A 21034-nucleotide genomic window follows, 5' to 3' on the forward strand; every position below is an offset into this window, starting at 1 on the left:
CAGCCCAGAGGTTACAGTTGCACATTGCAAAGATCACTGCTGTCTCTACTTAGGTAATTCTTAACTTCACTAAGAGCTGAAATTATTTTAAATGTACTCTTATCTTTTCCAAAGACGTGCTAAACACCATGTTTCATTTGGGAACAAAGAAAGGTCAAAATTACACAACATGTTGCTGGCAGTTAGGTCAGACAGAGAATCTGTAAGAAATTACCTTCTCTTCTGTCTCAGTTAATACTGTCTTGCCAATGAACTCCCTTGTATATAGACATTTGTGTCAGCAAAGAGTGTTTTTCTCTTCTTTTCTTTTTTGCTTTTCTTTTCATTTTTCTGTTTCCTTTTCCTTTCTTTTTCCTCTCTGTTTCCTTTCCCCTTCCCCTTTCTGTTTCCCTTCCCTTCCTGTTTTCCCTCCTTCTCAAAACTCACAGCTCAATGGAGATGTGAGTTCATAGTATAATCTTAGCTACTTCTTAACGTAGCCTTTAAGAAGGCTGCCTACAACGTCGAAGTAAAGCATATGTCTTTTTATTATTAGGACTTTAAACTGTGTTATAAATAGCTGTAAGAATAATAATCTTTGGTTTTTTTTTCTTACAACAAGTAGAGTAAGATAAACCAAAAGAAAATCTAAATTAAATAAAAAGGATGACATGTAATTTCCAAGTAAGAGTCACAAGTCAACACCGGCTGGTAATTAAAGCTTATGTAATCTAATGACTGTATTCCATGGAGACCACTTTGCCTTAATGGAGTTAATTTGAGAATTTAAAACCTTTGTCATCGTTTCCCACTTTTCTAACATGTCAGTCTATTTTATGGGAGATTTTTCTGGCAAAAACTCTAATGTGTGAACTGTTTTCTCTGATGCATGTAAATGCATCAATAATATACACTTCATTTTGTATTTTCTAGCTGTCCTAACAATGGAGGAATAATGGAGAAAGCAATGTTTAAAAAATCTGTCCATGAAATCTCTTATTAATTTCCAAAGTGATTCCTGTAGGTTAACACAAAACAAGACGATCCATAAATGAGGCAGCTCGTGCATCTCAAGATCTCTCCAATAGTTTGGGGAGCATTTTAATCAATACTGGATGTGAAAGAGCTTGAAAAATCTTTAATGATTTCCACATTGAAATTCTTCCCATATGGATTGTCATATGGGCATTAGAAAAAAAAAAAAAAAAAAAGAATCCCAAGCTGCCTTTTATAATTCTGTTTGAAGTTCTTGTAACCATTTGTTACAGATATAAAAGGTATTACCTTGTTGTGCTTCCCTTAATAAAGTATAGGTTTTGGAAATAAACCCCCTGGGCTACTGGCCTTTTTATATTCTTAGAAAAAAAAAAAAATCCTCTGTTAAATCCTCTGTTGCAGAAAGAGACCATACAACCAAGCAGCTGCTTTTTGAATTGCTAACAATTGAGCTATGGAATAATACAGAAGGGAAGAGTGAGTCTTGGTTCACTACTCCCTTTTTCAATGATAGGTTTTTGTATTTAATTCTGTGGCACTGGCTATTCTAAAAGAATGGTCCACAAATGCTTGAGCAAGCAGATCAAAACTGTGATGAGGAACAAGAAGTTCTAAAATGTAAAAATAAGACATCGTGAGATATATATATGGAAATGAGTATCTTAGGATAAGTTCCTAAAGGTCCTGATTTTTAAAGTTATTGAATTATTTTCATTTTACTAAATGTTATAGGACCTCAGCAATTCTGAAAACAAAAACATTCTTTTAAGCTCCTATATTTAGGCCTAACAGCCTATATTTAAACATCCATGCTTGAAAATCTTGGGCAGAATCTCTTTTCATTCGCTTTTGAAGAAAGCAATTTAGGTAAAGAAATGTGAGCTGTTCATATGTAGTTTACACTACCAGGTAGTATTCTGGCCTTAAGGTAAGCAGAAATAATTTAATATACGAGGATTTACAGTTTTCTAAGTAGAGAGATTAAAACCTTGGGTTTCCACTTGAAGGGAAATATCCATATTTTTAAAAAGCTTTCTTCTGCATTAAGCATTTTCCATGTACCAGAAACAGTGAAAAGTTTTATTTGGTAAAATTTCAGATATTCATACTCTCTGAGATAAGAGATTAAGTGATGTCTGGATATTGGGGAGAAACTCCCTAGTCATTTCAATATCTGTTTCTATAGTAAGGAAGCTGGAAAACCGGGAGATCAAAGTTGAAGGGCTGTCTGCTCTGAAAGCCAGGATACTGGAAACCTTGAATTCCGAGCATACAAATTCACATGTAAACTAGGAATTTTCTAAAACCTATTAATTTTGTAGCAGAAATTTATCAAAAATGCCATATATTGACCTATATTATTCAATAACTGTGTATACTGTCACCATTCACAGTATAGTGCTTTATAGCAGTACAAGATATAACCAGCTTCTACTGTGTGTGATTTTTTTGTTCTCATAGCATGCCCAGTGGAGAATGAGTTGTATGGTATATATCATATATGTTAAAAAGAAATACTACGCTTAGCTGTGCTTTGAGTTGGTCAGCAAAGGGAAAGGCAAAGGAAGTTCAGCTCACATTTGGAGTGAGACAAGAGGAAGTTTGTGTTGGTCATTACTATTTCTGAGACTTCATTCCAGGTTCTCTCCAATTCAAGAAAGAAGTCCCAAGGTTTAGGGAAATGGAATGAAACCGTTGGGTCATCCCTTTAACTGCCCTGCCATTGCAGGAAACCACAGCATAAAAATCCTTTCCATACCTTGATCTACCTTCACAGCAGTTTCTTTAACCAGAGTGTCATATTTATGCAACTCATCATATGAGTTGCATATTTTTATGCAACTCAATCTCCTCTAGCAAACCTCAGTGTCTTCATCTGCTCATTAAACTTCTTCAACAGGCATACCACCTTCACTTGCACCCAAGCCATGGACTCTCTAGCCTTTTTTTGAGAGACTTGGTTATCTCCCCCTTCTTTTCCCAATCTTCTTAAACTGTAGCTGCTAAATGCATGCACCTCTCCACATGGCTATCTCTTAACTAGTCATAGGAGCAATACAGTTTAATTTCACTTGTATAAACCTAGTATACCAAAATGTCTCTGTCCTGGAAAAAAGACCTATCTAAAGAATGAAATAGCTTTCACTAGCAGCAAATGGTATAACAAAACATCTAAGGCTAATGAAATGTAGCTTTCAGTGAAGTCCTTCTTGATTCTCATGATTGTCACTGGTGATTCAATCAAGTTGGCAAATAATTCAGAGGAAAGATATCATCTCTTTCTCATATCTCTTGAGAAAAATTTCTCATCTTATAGACTCTCTTCTGTATCTTTTACAGTGGATGATGATTGATCTTCAAGCTTCTGCACCTGTTTCATAAACACTTTGAAGCAATCCATTTCTTCTGGGCTTTGCAAATTGCAGACTCCAGAACAGGCAAAAGATGTCATCTGTGTGTATGCTAGTATGGTTACCTTCAGAAGATCTTGCACATGTCAGCCTGTGCTCTGTTGCCTTCTAGTTCCACACTCAAACCTCCCCTTTCACATAACTAAAATCTCACCTGGAGTAAAATTTTCTGTGGCTGATGCACATACAGTTGTAGATGTCAGCAGGTCACTATTCTGTTTTGGGGATACATTTCTGTAAGTGATAATCCTCTGCTTTGCCTCTGACACATACTTTCCTTCCAGCTGAATCTTTACCATGAGGCTAACGACTTGAAAGAGATTTCTGTGTCAGAGTACAACGACTCCTTTCTTCTTTTTCCCAGTAGGAGCTGAACTAAAGAAAATGTCACCCACTTGTTCCCATTTAAGTTTCATACACTCTAGGTCATTCAGATAAGTATAAACTGCTACTGAACATCTGAGCATCTTTGTATCGGATTTTTTCTTTTTAAGTAGTGTGTTTTATCTTCAAATATTTCATATCAATTCCATTTAACTAAATGACGTTTTGAAAGAAGATGTAGCTTTCTTGTTTTTTAGCTGATTTTACTCTTCTTGTTCTACTTTGCAATATATAGATAAATGACCCTGAAAAAAAAGAAGCAAAATTACTGAAGAACACCAGCTGGGAAATAGTCCTACCAGATACCAGACTCAGCCCCTGCTAAGCAGACGGACCTGTATGGAATGTGTGTGTTGACAGTCTATGCCTCTTTGCCTTGAAATACTGCATTGCCAGTACCTAGATCCACTGATTTTGCACCTTTGTTTCTCTTGACCTTTTCTCTGCTAATGAAATACATTTCCTGATCACTGCTATTTTCTGATTTTTTTCTTGGCGAGGTGCCTGGTTACTGCGGAATCTGCATGAGCCAGGATGTGGTCTTCTCTCCTGCCGGGCTGGTGAAGCAGATATAATTACTGTGATCCCTTTGGCTTGGTAACGGGACCCTCCACAGCTGGCAACCTACAACTTTTCCCTTTCCCCTGCTCACTCCAGGGCACACAGGAGATTAAAAGACCTTTGTCTTTTTGGAAAGCATGTTGTGGCTTAGTGTTTTGGATATTGTTAAACTCAGATCAGTCGTGGGTTTATTGCACCATCATGATTAACTCATATATAAGGCTTCTTACCAGCCCTTTTCCTGCTTCTCTTATAAGCATATAACTTGATCCACAGTCCCCTGGAAACCAATAGAACAGCTTCTCTGAGATTACTGGATATTCGGTTGGATTTTATGTGCACTATTTCTAACTCTGCAAAATCCAGCCATACATTGCTTATTACTACAGTCTCCTTTTTCTGCTGAGAGGTGTGTTATGATACTATGAACCATTATGTGTATTTTCAGGTTTTCTTGTGGACTTTGTCGAGTGAGAAACGGTATTACTCATCAAAGCAGAGAAAAGTAGCATTAAAGAGAAAGGCACATATTCTTCATTAAGGCAGGAAATGGAGAAAGAAATAACCTTCATCTTTTGGATTAAGCCCAAAAGTATAATGGAAATGTGTTGGCCTGAACTAACATAGATTTCTTCACTTCTCATTCACACAGCAGAATGTAGTAGCATCAGTCATACTCCACCTTAACCAGCATCTGAAACGAAATGCTCCTCTTTTTTAGATGAAAAATATCATTTGACAAGTACACCCATTTACCTTTATAAATTTCACAGTAATGAGACTCCAGTAGTCTGCCCTTGGGATCAAAGAAAGGTTGAACCAACGCTAAAGACTAAATGGACCATCTGTCATCTTGGTGGCTTTTGCAAACTCTGTCCTTCTCTGCTGACAGTGAAAGTTGCTAAGTTAGCGATAAACATGGAAGACTACAAATCATGACTCACTTCCACTAGCAGGTTTTCATACTTCTACCACAGAAGCTGAGTAAAGATCAGACTGTTGCTTTACTGTCCCTCAAAGGGGGAAGCAAGGTTAAGGGATTTAAACATGGTATTTGTAACGTCAACATTGAGATTGCTGTAGAAAAGTCCGTATACACCGTCAGACATTGCCAATCTTGTTGATACTGGCTTCACTCATCCTGATTTCGAAGCTGTTCATCGAACCACAGAATGGTTTGTGTTGGAAGGGACCTTTAAAGATTATCTAGTCCAACCTCCCTGTAAAGGCAGGGACATATCTCACTAGATCAGGCTGTCCAAAGCCCCGTCCAACCTCACCTTGAACACTTCCAGGGATGGGGCATCCACAACTTCCCTGGGCAACCTGTTCCAGTGTCTGACCACTATCATGGTGAAAAATTTTTTCCTTAAATCTTATCTAAATCTACCCTCTTTCAGTTAAAAACTATCACCCCTTGTTATTCAGTACAAGACCTTGAAAAAATCTCTCTCCATCTTTCTTATAAGCTCCCTTTAAGAACTGAAAAGCTGCAATAAGATCTTCCCAGCTCCAGGCTGAACAACCCCTGCTCTCTCAGCCTTTCTTTGTGGGAGAGGTGTTCCGATCATTTTTGTGACCCTCCTTTTGACTTAGGCCTAGTCCTGAAATTACAGAGATGAACCCAAAACCGGTGTTTGAGAGTAATACATTGTCTTTGTTCCTGCTTTTCTTCAATCCTGTCACCCTTTTAGGAACAAGGATGTGGGGAAATTTACAATCTCCAGTCTATTCATTATTCCAGTACCTAGAAGGCACTCACCTGAAACATCTGGTTTCATGTGGGACAGCTGTTAATACCCCAAGTTTGCTTTGTAGAAATGATGCACGCAAACTCAATAGTCCTGGAATGTTATCTCATTCAGCTGATTATTTTTTCACCTTCCCCTTCACTCCTATTAGTCCACAGAAGACTATTCTTAACGTAGAGATAAATTACCATGTTGACCTAGAAAACTGAAAGCAATCACTTTCACAACCCAAGGCTCAAAGAGGGGTTAACTTGGCTTTCTTTTAAGGGCCTTGTAGTTGTAGGGACCAGATCTTCAGCTGTCATAAATCATTACATTCCACTGAAGTCAAAGGAACTGTATTTATTTACAACCACCCAAAAACTGATCCAGTATTTCTATTATTGTTCATTCAAATTGTAAGCGCCTCAGCATTTTGGCCACAGAGCAGTACTTCACCAGACAAGATGTACACTTTGTCTTGCAACCTTAGACATGCATAAAACTTTGTAAGTTATGATGTTGTCCTTTTACAATAGAAATTAGAAGCCTTTGGACCAACGTATTTTTCTCCCTTCTCATATCAGGCGAAACCCACTCCACTTTCACCTCATCGCAGATGCAATTGCCAAACAGATCCTCGCAACTCTGTTCCAGACGTGGATGGTCCCTGCTGTGCGCATAGACTTCTATGATGCAGATGAGCTCAAGGTAAAGACAAGCACAGATGTTACTCATGCATTTCTGGTTTCATGTCACCCCTTTCTATTCATCTGTCTGGACTGGGGGGGTTGAAGGAGAATAGCATTCGTCCTGGCTAAAAATAATCCTAACCCACATGACTAATCTCAGTTGCACTTAACTAGAAGAGACTGAATTGCTAAAACCAGTGCAGTTTCTCTTATATGGTATATATTGTGTAGCAATATATATGTATATATTGTGTATATATATTGTGTATATATAATGTATATATTGTGTAGCAGCTTAGAATTCTACCTGCTCTCAAGACGATTCTGTTTTTCTGGGTTGAATTGCATCTGACCACATTATGTTTTCCTAAGGATGCTTCTTTATAGAACCAATGGAGGAATCACAAGTATCTTGTTTAAAAAGCCCAAGTCTATTATCAGAAAAAAATCAACCTCCTTGCATTCCTTAAGCATGGGTGTGTAACAATGTAAGTACATGTACTCTGAAGAGGTATCAATATTAAATTTTTAAATAACTACCCTTTTTATCTGGATGCCCTTTCAAAAGAAATGACTCTGAAGAAAGCAGTGTTCCGATGGGGGAAAAAATGACTTACTCAAGGCATGAAGTAATTATCTTTTCACAGAGTTGAAAAGTTTAAATTAGATCACAGAGACACAGCACTGAGATTAAGCTACATGTTTTTTAGCTGTGGATGTAGACTGAAGAATTCAGATTTTAACATTTGGAGTGTGTGGCAATCACTTGTATGACTTACCAGACTGTTCTGAACTACGCCCCAAAACAAGTAAAAAAGAAAATTCAGAAAATTGCTGTGCTAATTAGGGGGTAAATTCAAAACACACCAAGTTGTAGAATCTTGAATACAAAATGTTACAGAAAGAGGTGGAAAAGGGAAAAATTATCCTGAAGTAAAATATTTTCTTTCTAGCTATTTTTATTGATTTATTGGTCGTTCCATATGAAGCTATATCATGTATTATCTTGATTAGCTAGAGATCTCCCTTTTGTTCTTTATAGCTTCATAGTAAGGAGGAGGTTTGTTCTTGTTACTCTTGTACATATCTGTATTACATGTACTTTTCTGTAAATTGTAGGAATTTATAGTACTTAATTAGCCTCTCAGCTGGGCAAGACAAGCCTCTTAATGTTCTCCTTCTGGTCATTTGGGTATGGTCCAATCTAGCTAAGTAAATAATAACCAAGAGAACTTACATCAGTGATCTCCAACTTACTGATTTATAGACAACAACATTGTGCAGATAAGATGCTGTAAAGACTTGTTTTGTGCCTTCCTCTTCACTTTAATTTTTGTGTGGCTACCAACCTAAGGCAACACTGGACTGTCTTGCATATAATCCATAGGCTTTAGATTTGGGAACCACTTTCTTACTGGATATGAGTATTGACACATAAATACAACCTTACTGGTCTACCATTCTTGCTCAGAGCATACCAAGCAATTTCCCTGATTTCAATACCCAAAAAACACTGTATAAAATAGTACTCAGCATAGAGGAATGTGATGGACAGCAGGATTTTTTAAAAAAGGATTTTTAAAAACCCAGGTGTGATACTGGCTCATATCCAGATCATGCTGCAAGTTTTAGCAAAGAACTGTTTAAGGAGCTGTTTAAAGGAAGCTGTGGGAGCTCATCTCTTTTGTTTCCTACATAACCTCTAGAGAGGATTTAATGATTGTTTTGGGTTCATGTTTTTGACATGCACTCTTGGGAGCTACATTGTGCAGTCCAGTGTTAGGAAAATGTAGAGCTTATTCTGGAATGTTTTACTTTTCTACCTTTCTCTGAAGTGATCTATGAATCCACTGTTACAGTATATACCAAGTCTCAGTTTGAAAGGCCCTCCATAGTTCTTTTTTAAACCTGTAATCTATACTAATAGCTGATGTTTAAAAGGTTTATTCTGAACAATAGCTTGAGAAGTTTCTGCTTAGCTTTCATTCACCACTGTTTCATTGTTTTGGAGTACATTTTCACTGCTACAGAAAACATTTCATTTCATGTTTGTTTGTTTTTCTTCCCTTGGGTCAAGTATGAGCTTCCAGCCCCTTGCTTCCTAATGCAGCAGGAGCAGGGCATGTTAGCTTAAGCCCTTAAGTTCTGGGAAAAGTCCTCCTTCTGCTCAGGCTGTGGAAGGGAGCACATAATGTTAGATCCCCCATAAATAGTATGAATGCTTGTTTGCTTTCGAGTAGCTATTTTGAATTCAGGCAACACAATCCACTAGAGTAATAATTTTTTAAAAGGCAAAATTTGGAGACTGAAGTATTTGGAAATGTTTCTTAACATCTGCAGCTCTTAAAGGCACACTGTTTAGCTTAGAATAAGAACAACCAGTATCCTGAAGGAAGGTAGAGGAAATAAGGCTCTGTAGTAGATGATGTTTCCCCTCGGGTTCTAGAGGAGAGCTGGATGCCTCATAGCAAGAAAGGGAAGACAAGGTACCACTGAGTACCCCAGATTTTCTAAAGCTGGCAAACAAACATAGCACTTCATATGCTGCCGTGAATTAACCATGTCAGATACTCCTTTTAAAATTTAGAGGAGTTATTTTTCCTTTTTGCAAGGTGACACAGCTGTTCATATTTATCCTGCAGCACATAAAGCCTACGTTCATTCTCTCCATGGAGGTAGGTGCTACCAAACTAACACCAGCCTGCTTGAAAAGGGCATGAAGCACAGGAGAACCTGTCCATGGTGATGTCTGTCTTTGAGGCATATGATAGGGGACACAGCAGAAGAACAGGAGGAGGTGGAACTGAACCAAGGCAACAACATTTCCAGGAGAATGGTCAGACACAGTTGGGATGGGAGCTAGCTGGATATATTTCTTTCAAACAGTCATTTTTATGATTATAACAGCAAGTTCTAGTAAGACTCTTGTAACCTCCTCCAAAATAATTTGGTGTATCTTCTCATTACCTTGCCAATAACCACAAGGGAGACCTGTGCTTAAAAGCTCTTCCTCACCTTAGAAGCCGTTTATATTGTGGACTGCACTGGCATTGCAACTGTCTTCATTAACTAAACATGCTACCTGCAGTTAGTAATTAGCAATAAGCATCCCTGAAGAGTGGAGAGCTGGTAATGGCAACAGTAATAGAGACATTCCATAGCTGCAGAGTTTGTGATTTTTCTACTTGGTAGAAGTATGTGTAACGTGTAACACTTCCACATCCACATGGCCACATATGGCTGTGACTTCAAACTGGAAAGTGACTTGGCATTGTAGATTCTCTTTATATGCTCACATCAGCCCTGCCATTCAGCTTTGGTCCTAATGCAGTAGATGTAGCTGTTACAGCACTGCCTCTCACCAAATAACTAGAAATGGAAAATTATCTTCTTTGAACATTAAATAAAAGAAAAATATATACCTGTGAAACATTGATCTAAAAGACCCATTACAGCTGTGGCTTGCAAATATCATGCTGCGGGTTATTGTGTTTTTTCAGTTCAGTCTGATATGAAGAAAGTCCAGAGCTAACCATTAAAGATATGCACACACTAACACATAGCTTCAGCACTTCATTATTTGATGTGGAATCTCATGCCAGTTTGTTCACATGGAAGTACAGGCATTAAACCCATTGTGATCAGTACTGGCCCAGAGCAGAAGGAGCAGCTGATAAAGCAGTACTGAGTGTGTCTTGTGTGGAATATAGATGAGGCAGGTTTGTTTTTCCAGATGTTGCCTGACAGACTGCTGACAACATCAGGTGAACTGAGGGAAGCAGAAGGTAGAAGGAGCCGTTGTCTGCTCCACTGTGTGTGAATGTTGATTGCCCAGATAAATGTAGTTTCATCATCACTGGTAAAGCAGAAAGGACACATCCTTTAAATAGCTGGGCCCACAAAAGTGCTGCAGTTGATCTGTGAACTGGAAGGTAGGGGTGTTGATCACGTTTTTGCAACGGATGAATGTTTGATCTGAAAGTGAAATGTGAAAAGCTTTTCAGTTTTCCGCACATATGGACAACACTCCAATATTTATTGTTCCCAGAAACAGTAGACTACAAATCTCAGTACACATGCTGCCTTAGGTGATTTCATACCTGAAATGTTGGAGGAGTCCATAAATTCAATCACAGTCAGGTGCATGATCCAGAGAGGAAATTCAAGCTGGAATAATGTGTGGAATAAGTATTACCTAACTTAAGGCATTTACTTAAGCATGAAATGAGCTGAGTCTTAGAAATTCCATTTTCTTGCCATCTGAACTGTGAAGGTCAGATGTTGACATCATTTGGTCAGACAGAGAGGCAAAGACTATGAGATTTAAGTATGAAAAATAATTATTTAATTATAAAAGTAGTGTAGCTGGGTCTCAAGGCTGTGCCTGTGTGCATACCCAGTGCACTTAAGTTGTTTATTCCTGTGGTGGTCCAGGAATTCTTGGGTATCATCTGCACAGATGAGATAACGGGCTGGTTTGAGATAGCGGACCAAACTGAAACTAGTCAATTGACTGAGCTGCTGGCCATCTGCAAAAGTATTTGACAGATTGTAACTGGAGCTCTCCCAGTGGGAATTTCTGACAGTTCTTGAGATTCCCCAGGCAGTCCCTGCTGTGCCTACACCAATTTGTATCCTTAAATGTGTTGATTAATATCCTGGATGGAGAATCTGGTGGTCTAGAGATTCTCAGGCAGTTCCTGTTGGAAAATTCGTGAATTGTACAAGGGTAAAAAGCTTGTAATTATTCAATCAAAATAGTTCCTACATGTATAGAAATGATCACGTAGGGCAGTCTTTTGTACGTACTTAAGATAGTTAGGAAATATTTTGCATGTAGGTTAAGGTGATTGATCTATAGTGATGGATAAGGTATGTGCAGGAGTGGTCATGTAGGACCACAGATGGATTACAAAAATTGGATAGAACAGTCTTTTTCAGGGAGTCTCACCCAATCCAACTAAGATGCACCTGCAAGGTCCCTTACAGTGGAGCTCCCATCACCATCCAAACAGCAGCCAAGTGTCCTGTATGAGAAATTGGATTGTCCGTGAAAGTTACCCTAAGCCAATATCCCAATAACAAGTTAGCTTTTTTTAACATATGCTCTGTTCATAGCATCTGTGCAACAAATGACAGGAAAAGCAAATCAAATACCATGACATTTTTTGTTACGGGGAAAGCTTTTCCAATGAATGATAGCACTGGTGGGGCTGCACATACCATACATTGCCATAGATCAATTTTGGAAATGTGTTCAAGAAAGCACTTCCTACAGAACTTCACATACCACCTGCTGAACATAGGAGCTAAGGACTTGACTGACAATTGGGAAGATGTGAGAAATCTGATGAACAGGTTATTAGTTTAGTGTCAGTCACATCAGCTACAGACGCAACAGCAATGATAACAGTGTTGAAAAAGCCTTGAATAACAAAACTGGCCAGCAGTCTCCTGTGTTCCACCATTTTCCTTGTCAGGCAGTTGCACTGGATGTTGCAGAAACAATCATCCATAACTATTTTCACAGCACTAGTGACTGGCTACTAGCTACCACTGACTAGAATAGTTAGGCTATATTTGCACTACACCACATGCAGATTTTATATGGTTCAAGGGCACTGCATGATTGTTAATCTGTTAAGTAGTTCATTGTACACCCCAGAGGCAGAGGCACAAAGTTACAAAGCAGACATACATTACTTTTCTTCCTTTCTTTTCCACTTCACATGCAAGATCTAATTGTTATTAATGCAGTACAGGATGTGAAACACAGCGCCTGTTTACATTTACATTCATATATGCAGTGGCAGGTATTCAATTAAAGCATTTCTACACCACTGTGTTTTTGGTCAAATATTGTCGTGTTAATGTAGGCTTGCATTTCACCAGCGTTACACCCTTCTGTAAGCTGAGACACCAAGAAACAAATAGCAATTGAAATCCCCCAGCACAGCTGAACTTTTGTAAAGCGGTCAGAATCTCTTCATGCTGACCAAGCAACCTCAGTACTGCTTCCTCTGCCCTCATGGTTCCTCTTCAGCACAAAGTAGCTGTGCAACATTACAATTTAAAAACAGATAAAATATATAATAATAATAATAATAAAGTTTTCCGTTACTGTTTAGGCCCAGAACATGAAAAAAAAAGTAGTAATTTTACATATAACCACAGTGGGTCTTAATTTTGTGCCTATTCAAAACAGACTGTGATGAAAGAAGGTCCATCTAGTGCTGTGGAAACCAGTGAGGCCAGTCAAAATTTGATCATGAGGAGGACAGTCATGGCTGCTGTTACCGATATCAGCAGTTGTGCTCTGCTTAGTGATACCTACCTTTTAGAAACAATTTCAGCTCTGACTTTGTCTATGGAGGGAGGCAAGACAGCAAAGGCTGGAGAGTTTTTTGCAGATTTTTGTGCAATTTATTCTAGGGTTTGCACCTGTTACCAGTTCATGTAGGATCTGGAACTGTAAAGAATTGGCATACTGGGATGAAGCCCAGTAAGATGCAAGGAGGTACAGTTTTTCTTAGCCCTCACTCAAAGGACCCACTATGCATACTGTGTTACGTTATGCAGTGCTTCAACTGCACATATTAGGATGAATTATGAGTTTTTGATAGTGACCCATACTGCAATTTAAGCGGGCTATTCCAAAGGAAAGCCTTATGCCTGGCTTTATAAACCCCTTAGAGCTCCCTGCTGATGTTGGTATCTTGGAAATACTGGAGTTCTTTCTTAATTTTATAACTTACCTCTAGCAGTTGTAGGCTTCTTTGAAGCTCCACCTTTTCTTTATTCTAGGGAAAAGCGGTACAGTCACTATGTACTACATCCACAAGGAAGCCAAGGTAGTTGTTCTCCGTGACATATGTGAAGTGAGGAACTAGGAGCCAATGCTCTTCTACAGCCATCACCCACATTTGTATCATAGTAGCTGACTCCTCTGTGGCATTTCAATAGCAAGGGTTCCTGTTTGGCATTCAGCTTCTGTAATGTCACTCTTACTGCAGCAACATGTGCTGCACCTCCAGGGAAAGCAGGGGATGAGAAAAGATAAATAACTGCACATGAGATTTTCCAAAGATGATTCAGTTTTACAGAAATTATCCAACGTACCCTGGTGAAAAAAGAATTTAAAAACATGAAGTGCCTCAAGCTTGTGGCTGCAACTATTGTTTGTACTATATATCCCCATTACAACATCTGTTTTCTCAGAACTGTATCATCCTTCCATGAGAAATTAAGGCATTTTGCTGTCCTAACCTCACTTTGTTTCTCCACTTGGAAATTGTTTAATGCTTTGATCTGCATATGGGTATAGGTTGTATATTCCCTGTACTTGCTGGAGAAAGCTAACGGTCATCCAGCGTTCCAGGACAATTTCTTTTCTTGGCACTTGCAGATAATAAGCTGTGAAGACATATAATGAGTATGGTCTTAAATCTTAATGGCTTTTCACCTGCTCATTGGGATCCCTCCGTGTGTGTCATAGCGCATTTGATTATTGATAGGAGAACAGCAGTCATTGTTCAAGGCATTCCTATTCAAGATAGGTATTGATTCCAGTATCTTATAAAAGTGTTTTGATCCTTGCTGTTAGATTAACAAAGAAATGAAGTGTTTACATTTCTATGTCTGATTGATAAGCTGAAAAACAAATAAAGATTACAGGCTGGAAAGACTCCAAGAATATCCTCAATTCACCACCAGGGAGTTGGAATTGCTAGAATTCATCATTTGTAAAGTGCTTAGCTTTAACTTGTTTCTGAGACATACCTGAAATTCAGAGAAACGTTGCAAGATAGTTCAGATGGGAGCTCCTTCCTGTTGGGTGGCCAAGCAGGTGTAGTGTAGGCAGAAAAGGACTAGGGGATAAATAGTAGTTCTTGTGGTGAAAAATGGTGTTCACATTACCTGAGCACACCTCTTAATATGATGCTTTTTTCCAGCACTGGCAATTACAAGCCATGCTGTGTGTCTGACATAGCATCAGTGCACAGTGAAGTCACTCCCGTCATAGGTCTTCTCTGACTGTCTCAGCCTGCGTAAAGGCATTCAGACTGATTTGGTGCTTGAGTACTTGCTTCAAAGGGGGAATTTGTAATAAGGTCAGTAATTAGATGACATTGATGACAACTCTTTTGGAGTCAACTTGATATGAGAAAGTTTGAATTCCTAAACCATGAAATTTCATTTCTGTTAATGGATGTATTGCTGTTCGGATTAAACTGACTTCATCTTGCTTAAGAATAGGTTTTTGTGGGTGAGATGTTGGTGTCTAGGTCGCACCCTTTCAGCAAGGATGAAAACTCAGCAGCATTTTGAGGATGAAAACTCAGCAATGTTTTGATCTCCTGATAATTTTCTCATATACCATTCCATTACTTCAGGTCTGACCCTTTTCACAGTTGAATGGATTCCACAGTTTTTATCTCATTTAGATGAAAGCCTTTATAAAACGGTTCCAGATGTATTGTTTTAATCAGCCACTTAGGATCTATGTTGACCTGTCTATCTGACTGCATTTTTATCTGATAGTCCATAAGGTGAAACTGCAAGATCACATGGAGTTAGGGTGACACCAGTGGCCTTAGTCCTCACACCAAAAGTTTCAAGAAATGTAAGAAATACGTGGCTGCTACATGGATACAGCCTTAAAATGCCAGTCATGCAAATTCACAGTTATCTGAAGCATTTCACAGGTATTTAACCAGAACCTAGGCAAGAAGCTAAGCTGGTGTCATGAATATCAGGCTCAGTATTTCTTGCTTTGGAGGAGCCCAACTTTCCCAATTACATCTTTATTTTCATCATAGTGTTTCTCAAGTTAGTTCTGTATTGTTTGAGAGACATCTCTTTCTACTAACAAAGAAAAAAATACTTTGTTTCCCTGATGTGCTTCTTGGACTAGGTTATTGTTAGCACTGCTTGTTCATAATTGTAATACATTTTATCCTTTTTTATCCTTTTTTTATCCTTTTTATCCCAGATGCATTCCAGGAGCTTTTTAGTTTCCAGGAGTTTTGATCTATTGTAATATTTACCATTGGAGAAAAGAACATTGTTCCACGCAATTCTTATTGTCTTGCAGCAATAATTGCAATATAAGAAGTTCCCACTCACCTGGCTTCTAGCCCTGCAGGATAGAAGACCATTTGTTTTCCTGCTAATTCTTTGCTTTTGCTGAAAATAAGAGAACAAATAGTGCTTTATGGGATGTGTCATTTATCCCATCAGCAGAATGTGTGTTCCACCCACTAATGGGGCTCTTGCTTGGTGCAACATTTTCAGCTGTTGAAGTACCTTCAGCCCTGAAGGTAGAAAAGGTAAAAGTTTAGGTCTGTAGAGAGGTGATTTTACTGATGAGATGCTGGGTAATGGCTAATGACTTCCTTCTGAATAGAGGAATTAATGTTTTTTTTTTTTATGTTTATATGCCACATTTTGACATCATATTAGGATGTCAGAGGTCTTATGGAAGCTGCAGTCCTACATCCCTTCCACAGATCATCTTCTGCAACTCCAACAATTGCATTGCAATATCTTCTGTTTTGTGTTGGATGCAAACAATACTAGATCTTTTAGTCTTAAAAGGATGAGAAGTGCTTTCCTCAACATTTTTTTTTCACATTATGTTAGACCTGCAGTTTCCAACAGACATTGAAGGTTATTAATAATCACTATACCTATTCTGCCACCTTCTTTAATCATCCTAAAAAAGTACTCTTTCCAAAATCTAATAGGGAAGAAAAATCCCACTTCCCATATTTTTGTCATTGAACAGAGGCTATCCAACATAACATGTTTATGCAGGAGATGGTGTTGCTTTTTATCCTGGTCACTGCATCTTAATGACACCTGTTTAGCACCATGCCATCACGCAAACTACAGATTGAATGCCTCTGGACTTTAACCCCAAGAGCTGCATGGAAATTTGCCGAAATACATAATGGCTGCAGCTAATGTGCGTGTATTTGCATAGTTACTAAAATTAAAAAGTTGGCACCAATAATATTTTCATGTATTTGTATCTTCCCTGATGGAACAGTACAAAGAGCTTGTTGATTGAGTTCACATGCAATTAAAGCATCCAGTTGATCTTTCTTATCTTTCCATACAGGTGAACTGAAAAGGGCAGCCATCAGTTGCTTTTAACTTTTGACCAAATTCTGGCTGCATCTTCTTATCAGACAACTTTTAGCAGAAAGCTCTGATTTCTTGCTGTTTTGTCTAGTCCAGCTCATGTGTCTCTCTTTTCACTCGTTAACTGACAGGAAGGTTAAAAAAAAAAAAGTTTTATGTTATTTTCTAGGGTAGACTTGTACTGTTGCCTCTGCCGGAGAACAGGACTAGGAATCTGGTGTTTGGTTTATTCTCACTGATGTCTCTCAGGGTGCTCTGACTCTTGTAGATCCTCCACCCTTGACTGCAACACTAAAAAAACAGTGGAAATTGATGCCAAAGTCCCCAGAAGAACAAGAAAAACCATGAAATGGGACTGGCCAGTCTTGTCTTTTCAGTTCTCCAGTCTCATCTTGCACAATGGAATAGAGAAAAACAGAAAGAACACTCAGCATTTTGGAGATAGCAAGGAACAGTGAAGAAAACTAAAAATGTCTCAGAGAGTAAAGAGAAGGACTGATTTATAGCCAAATGGAAATTGGCCATTTGAGTTTGGTGGGGTTCAACAAGAAGGGAGGGATGGAAACCTGATGGAGGAAAGCCAGCCAAAGCCTTAAGGGGGAGGAGGTAATCCTCAAAGATCCCAGGAGATGAATTACTGCGTGGTCATTTATTTTTTGAAGAAGCTGTATGGCTGACTGTCTTGTCATTTAATGGCAGAGATGAAAAAATGTCCATTTTACTTTATGTAACAGTTTGCAGTTTCATCCATATAAAGTAGGTTGGTTCCAAACATGGAGCATGGCATAACTCTTGGCACTGCAGTTAATATTATTATTAAGTTGTTTTGAAAAATCGTCCTTAAATCAGGTTTTCCCACTTGTCTGCCCTTTGTGTATTACTAGTATGTGTGTATTGGTGAGACGTTCGGAAATAAAGGAAAAAATAAAGTAAGCATCAGCATCAGACTGTTACAGCCTTTGCTACATAGATGAGAATTAATTTGCAGGTATTCTCCTCTGCTGTATGCTGATGCTGATTTGGAAGATTTTGTTTGTTCTGGCCTCTTAATATCTAACCTTCCTTTCCAGTTGTGTCTTGCTCCACGGTTTCTGCATTTGCTCTACGTTATCCAGGACCCAGAGGTTCAGACAATCATCTATTTCTATCTCAACCTTATTGCTCACTGCTATTTGTATCCAGACTTGTTGCATGTATGTGTGGAAGATATCATCTGTTCATAAAGCAAGAGATGAGGCAGAATTCTATTAAAGTCACCAGTGCTTCTATGATGAGTAAGAACAACAGCAGTCAAGGCCAGCAAAAATAGAAAAATAATTTTAGCATAAATGTATAAATTCCCATCCTCTTACAGTTCTCTTATAAAATTATTATTATTTTTCTAAGTACCCAGGCATAAGAAATTCTAAATCTAGAAAAGTTACACGGCTTTGCTGGGTTCCTGGTTTCCTTGGCAACCATTCATATAAATAGTAAGGACCTGTTATGGGGGAGGGAATATCAGTATAATTGAAACCTGTGAATCACCTAGGAAAAACTAAATTCAAGGTTAAAGTTATATGTTCACCAGCAAACATTAAGAGAATAGTCTGTTTTCGTTTAAGTCAGGAATCAGGCTCTTCTGTTAATGTTTGCTAGATACAGGACAGGGAGGGAGCAAAGGCTTGGTTTTGTTTTTGTTTGTTTTGTTATGTTTTGTTTTGGTGTGTTGTGTTTTTTTTCTTCCCATGAAAATGACATGCAAAGAGCTTCCTTTTGGCATTCCTCATGAGGAAACTATTACAGGTGATCGTCACCTTTTCCTCCTGGGCTTTTTGCTCAGTCAGAGTTGATCTCTCTTTTGATTCTTTGTTGATGTTGTTGTTATTACCTGTAAAAATACAGTATGCTAAAGACAGACGTAGACATGAATGTTACCTATATTTATTTTTAACTCCCTGATCTGCTTCTTTCTCAAAGATTGAGTTAACCCAGTCTGAGCAACAACATATTGTTCTTACTCTGCTAAAGCAAGAGAGTAATAAAAGGGATCAGCCAGATGACCCTGTCAAGAGTTTAGATGGGAGGCACAACCAGTGTGAAATAGGAAAGATTATCCTGAAACTACCCCTGATCTTTGCTACTGTTGCTGGAATTGTGACTCTGTTTTCATGAATGTGAGAAGAGGCATGGGAAAAAATTGCAGCAGGATGAAATTCTCCCTGTTTGAAACTGAAACAGTGATGAAAGACTGACATCAAGAAAAATTCCGGTCCTGTGCCAGCAATATGTTTTTTTCCTCCCCCTTTTATGCTTTGTGTTGCAAAAAGCTTACTAAAATGATGGTCATTAAAATGGTGACAGTATTTTTCTCCAGCTGAGAAACTACCTGAAAACTACAGTTCTTTCAGCTTTGTCTTAAATAGAGGTCACATGCTTTGAAAAAAATAACAATTTTACCTCGCTACTTCTAGCGTTCATAGCAGCAGCAAAGCACTAAACGAGTAATGAAAAAGCTATGACAACAAGTTATCAACTGTGTCTAGGAAGTTATTTACCCAATCTGAGGAAATAACAGTTGTTATTGTTAACTGATTCACACATCAGAATTTCCAGGGCTGTTTCCCATACTTGGGCCATTTATAAGGGTTGCCTGAAGCTAGTAATTACCAAAGAATTTGGTTGGTCTGCTTTCACAAGGAACCCTCCAACTTGTTCCATGTTCTTGCCCCATATAGATTGCACTAGTTTTCAGATCATTGTCCGATACCATTCAGAATATTTGTGCAAATCTACAACACTCTTTTTTTGATTGTGCTGTGGTGTGGAAGTTTTCATCTCTTTTGCTTTGCTTTTCTTAAGATCCTGAATTAAGTTTATCATCTGATGTAATCTTCAAGAACATGGTGCCCTTGTTGAAGTTTGTGAGAGCAAGTAGATGCTGAATACTTTTGGAAATCCAAGTTTCCATCAGGTCATTCATTACAGAGTCTAAATTCATATTTCTCTTCATTTGAAGTAATGTATTCTAGATGCCAGATCTTTTTTATAGAAAAGCCTGGCATGAAAGTTCTAGGAAGGCAGTTCGCCCTTGCGACTTCCCTCATCCTTTTGTTTCTGCCTCCTACTTGCTACTCACTGTTCCCTCAACATAGTGAATCTGCAGCCATTAAGTTGGGGTGGCAGAGCGATTTGGGTCTATTTGATCCCATTTCTTAACCCTTCCCTAAGAGGGGTACATGCAGACAGCAGCTTCTGCCTCCGGGCATCAACCCAGCCAGTCTGATTTTCAGGCTCTTGCAAGTTATTGGCCTTAGTGGTGTTTTTGTGAAGTCAGCTGAGCAGAAGGGGTACCTTTTATTTGGACTGGGTATGGGGATATTATGTCATTGCTGAGGATTATTTTGATTGATTTATTTTCCGGGCATATGAAGGAAGATTCAGGGAATGCAGTGAGAAAATCGATGTGGTATTGAAGGTTGCATTTTTCCAATGTAGAGTGTTTAAGGACATGGTGCCAGGGAAAACACTTTCTCAGCCAAACTTCCCTCATCTTATCACTCTAAGCAGGACGCACATTCTGTAGCTCAGGGGATGCTACACTGCTATATTCTTTGAGACAGGGAGGAATTCTGCTAAGAAAACGGACAAACATTATTTAACAGACAAGAGGAAGTTGTATGGACAGCAACCTATTCATAAGAAAAAGTCAGGATAGATTTTTTTTTTTTTTCTGGTAAGGAGACAGTCAGATCTGTTAAACTGGGGAAAGGCTGCATTTGGAAAGGAAATGCAAGCTCAGGTTTATGTGGTTCGTTAGCTAAAACTCTTGAGTGCTTCGTTTCATGGTACTCTTATATATCCCCTCCCAATCCAAGAAGAACATAGAAAGCAAAGTTGTTAGGTTTTCTATCAACCTCCAGTATTTAGGAGAAGATATTAAGTGATGAGATAAATTTGTACAGTCCCACAGAATATCTGCTTCTATGCTAGGTACTGTTTTTGTGTTCCAGTCTGTGTATATATATATATATAACCCAACACTATGGTAAGGCTGCAAATACATTGTCTCTTTTCTCACGCTTCACCTTATTGCTCTTACCATAGTTTTATTGATGTTGCAAAGAGAAGAATGAGTGCAGCAAAAGCTTCTTTG

General features: G+C 38.5%; 1 protein-coding gene and 1 long non-coding RNA gene across 2 annotated transcripts in view; both read left to right on the forward strand.

The window, feature by feature from the left end:
* The window catches only part of LARGE1 (LARGE xylosyl- and glucuronyltransferase 1), a 283588-nt gene that overhangs the window by 148238 nt on the left and 114316 nt on the right, over positions 1 to 21034 (forward strand). The window contains exon 6 of the mRNA XM_080590550.1: positions 6649 to 6772. Within this exon, the coding sequence (XP_080446676.1) occupies positions 6649 to 6772 (124 nt within the window). The remainder of the gene's footprint in view (positions 1 to 6648; positions 6773 to 21034) is intronic.
* LOC308194624 lies at positions 6784 to 19064 on the forward strand. The gene is made up of 2 exons (XR_013950771.1): positions 6784 to 15789; positions 17660 to 19064. It is a non-coding gene; the product is annotated as an uncharacterized lncRNA (long non-coding RNA).

This window comes from Anser brachyrhynchus (assembly GCF_964034855.1).
Source record: "Anser brachyrhynchus genome assembly, chromosome: 1".
NCBI classification, from domain to species: Eukaryota; Metazoa; Chordata; class Aves; order Anseriformes; family Anatidae; genus Anser; species Anser brachyrhynchus.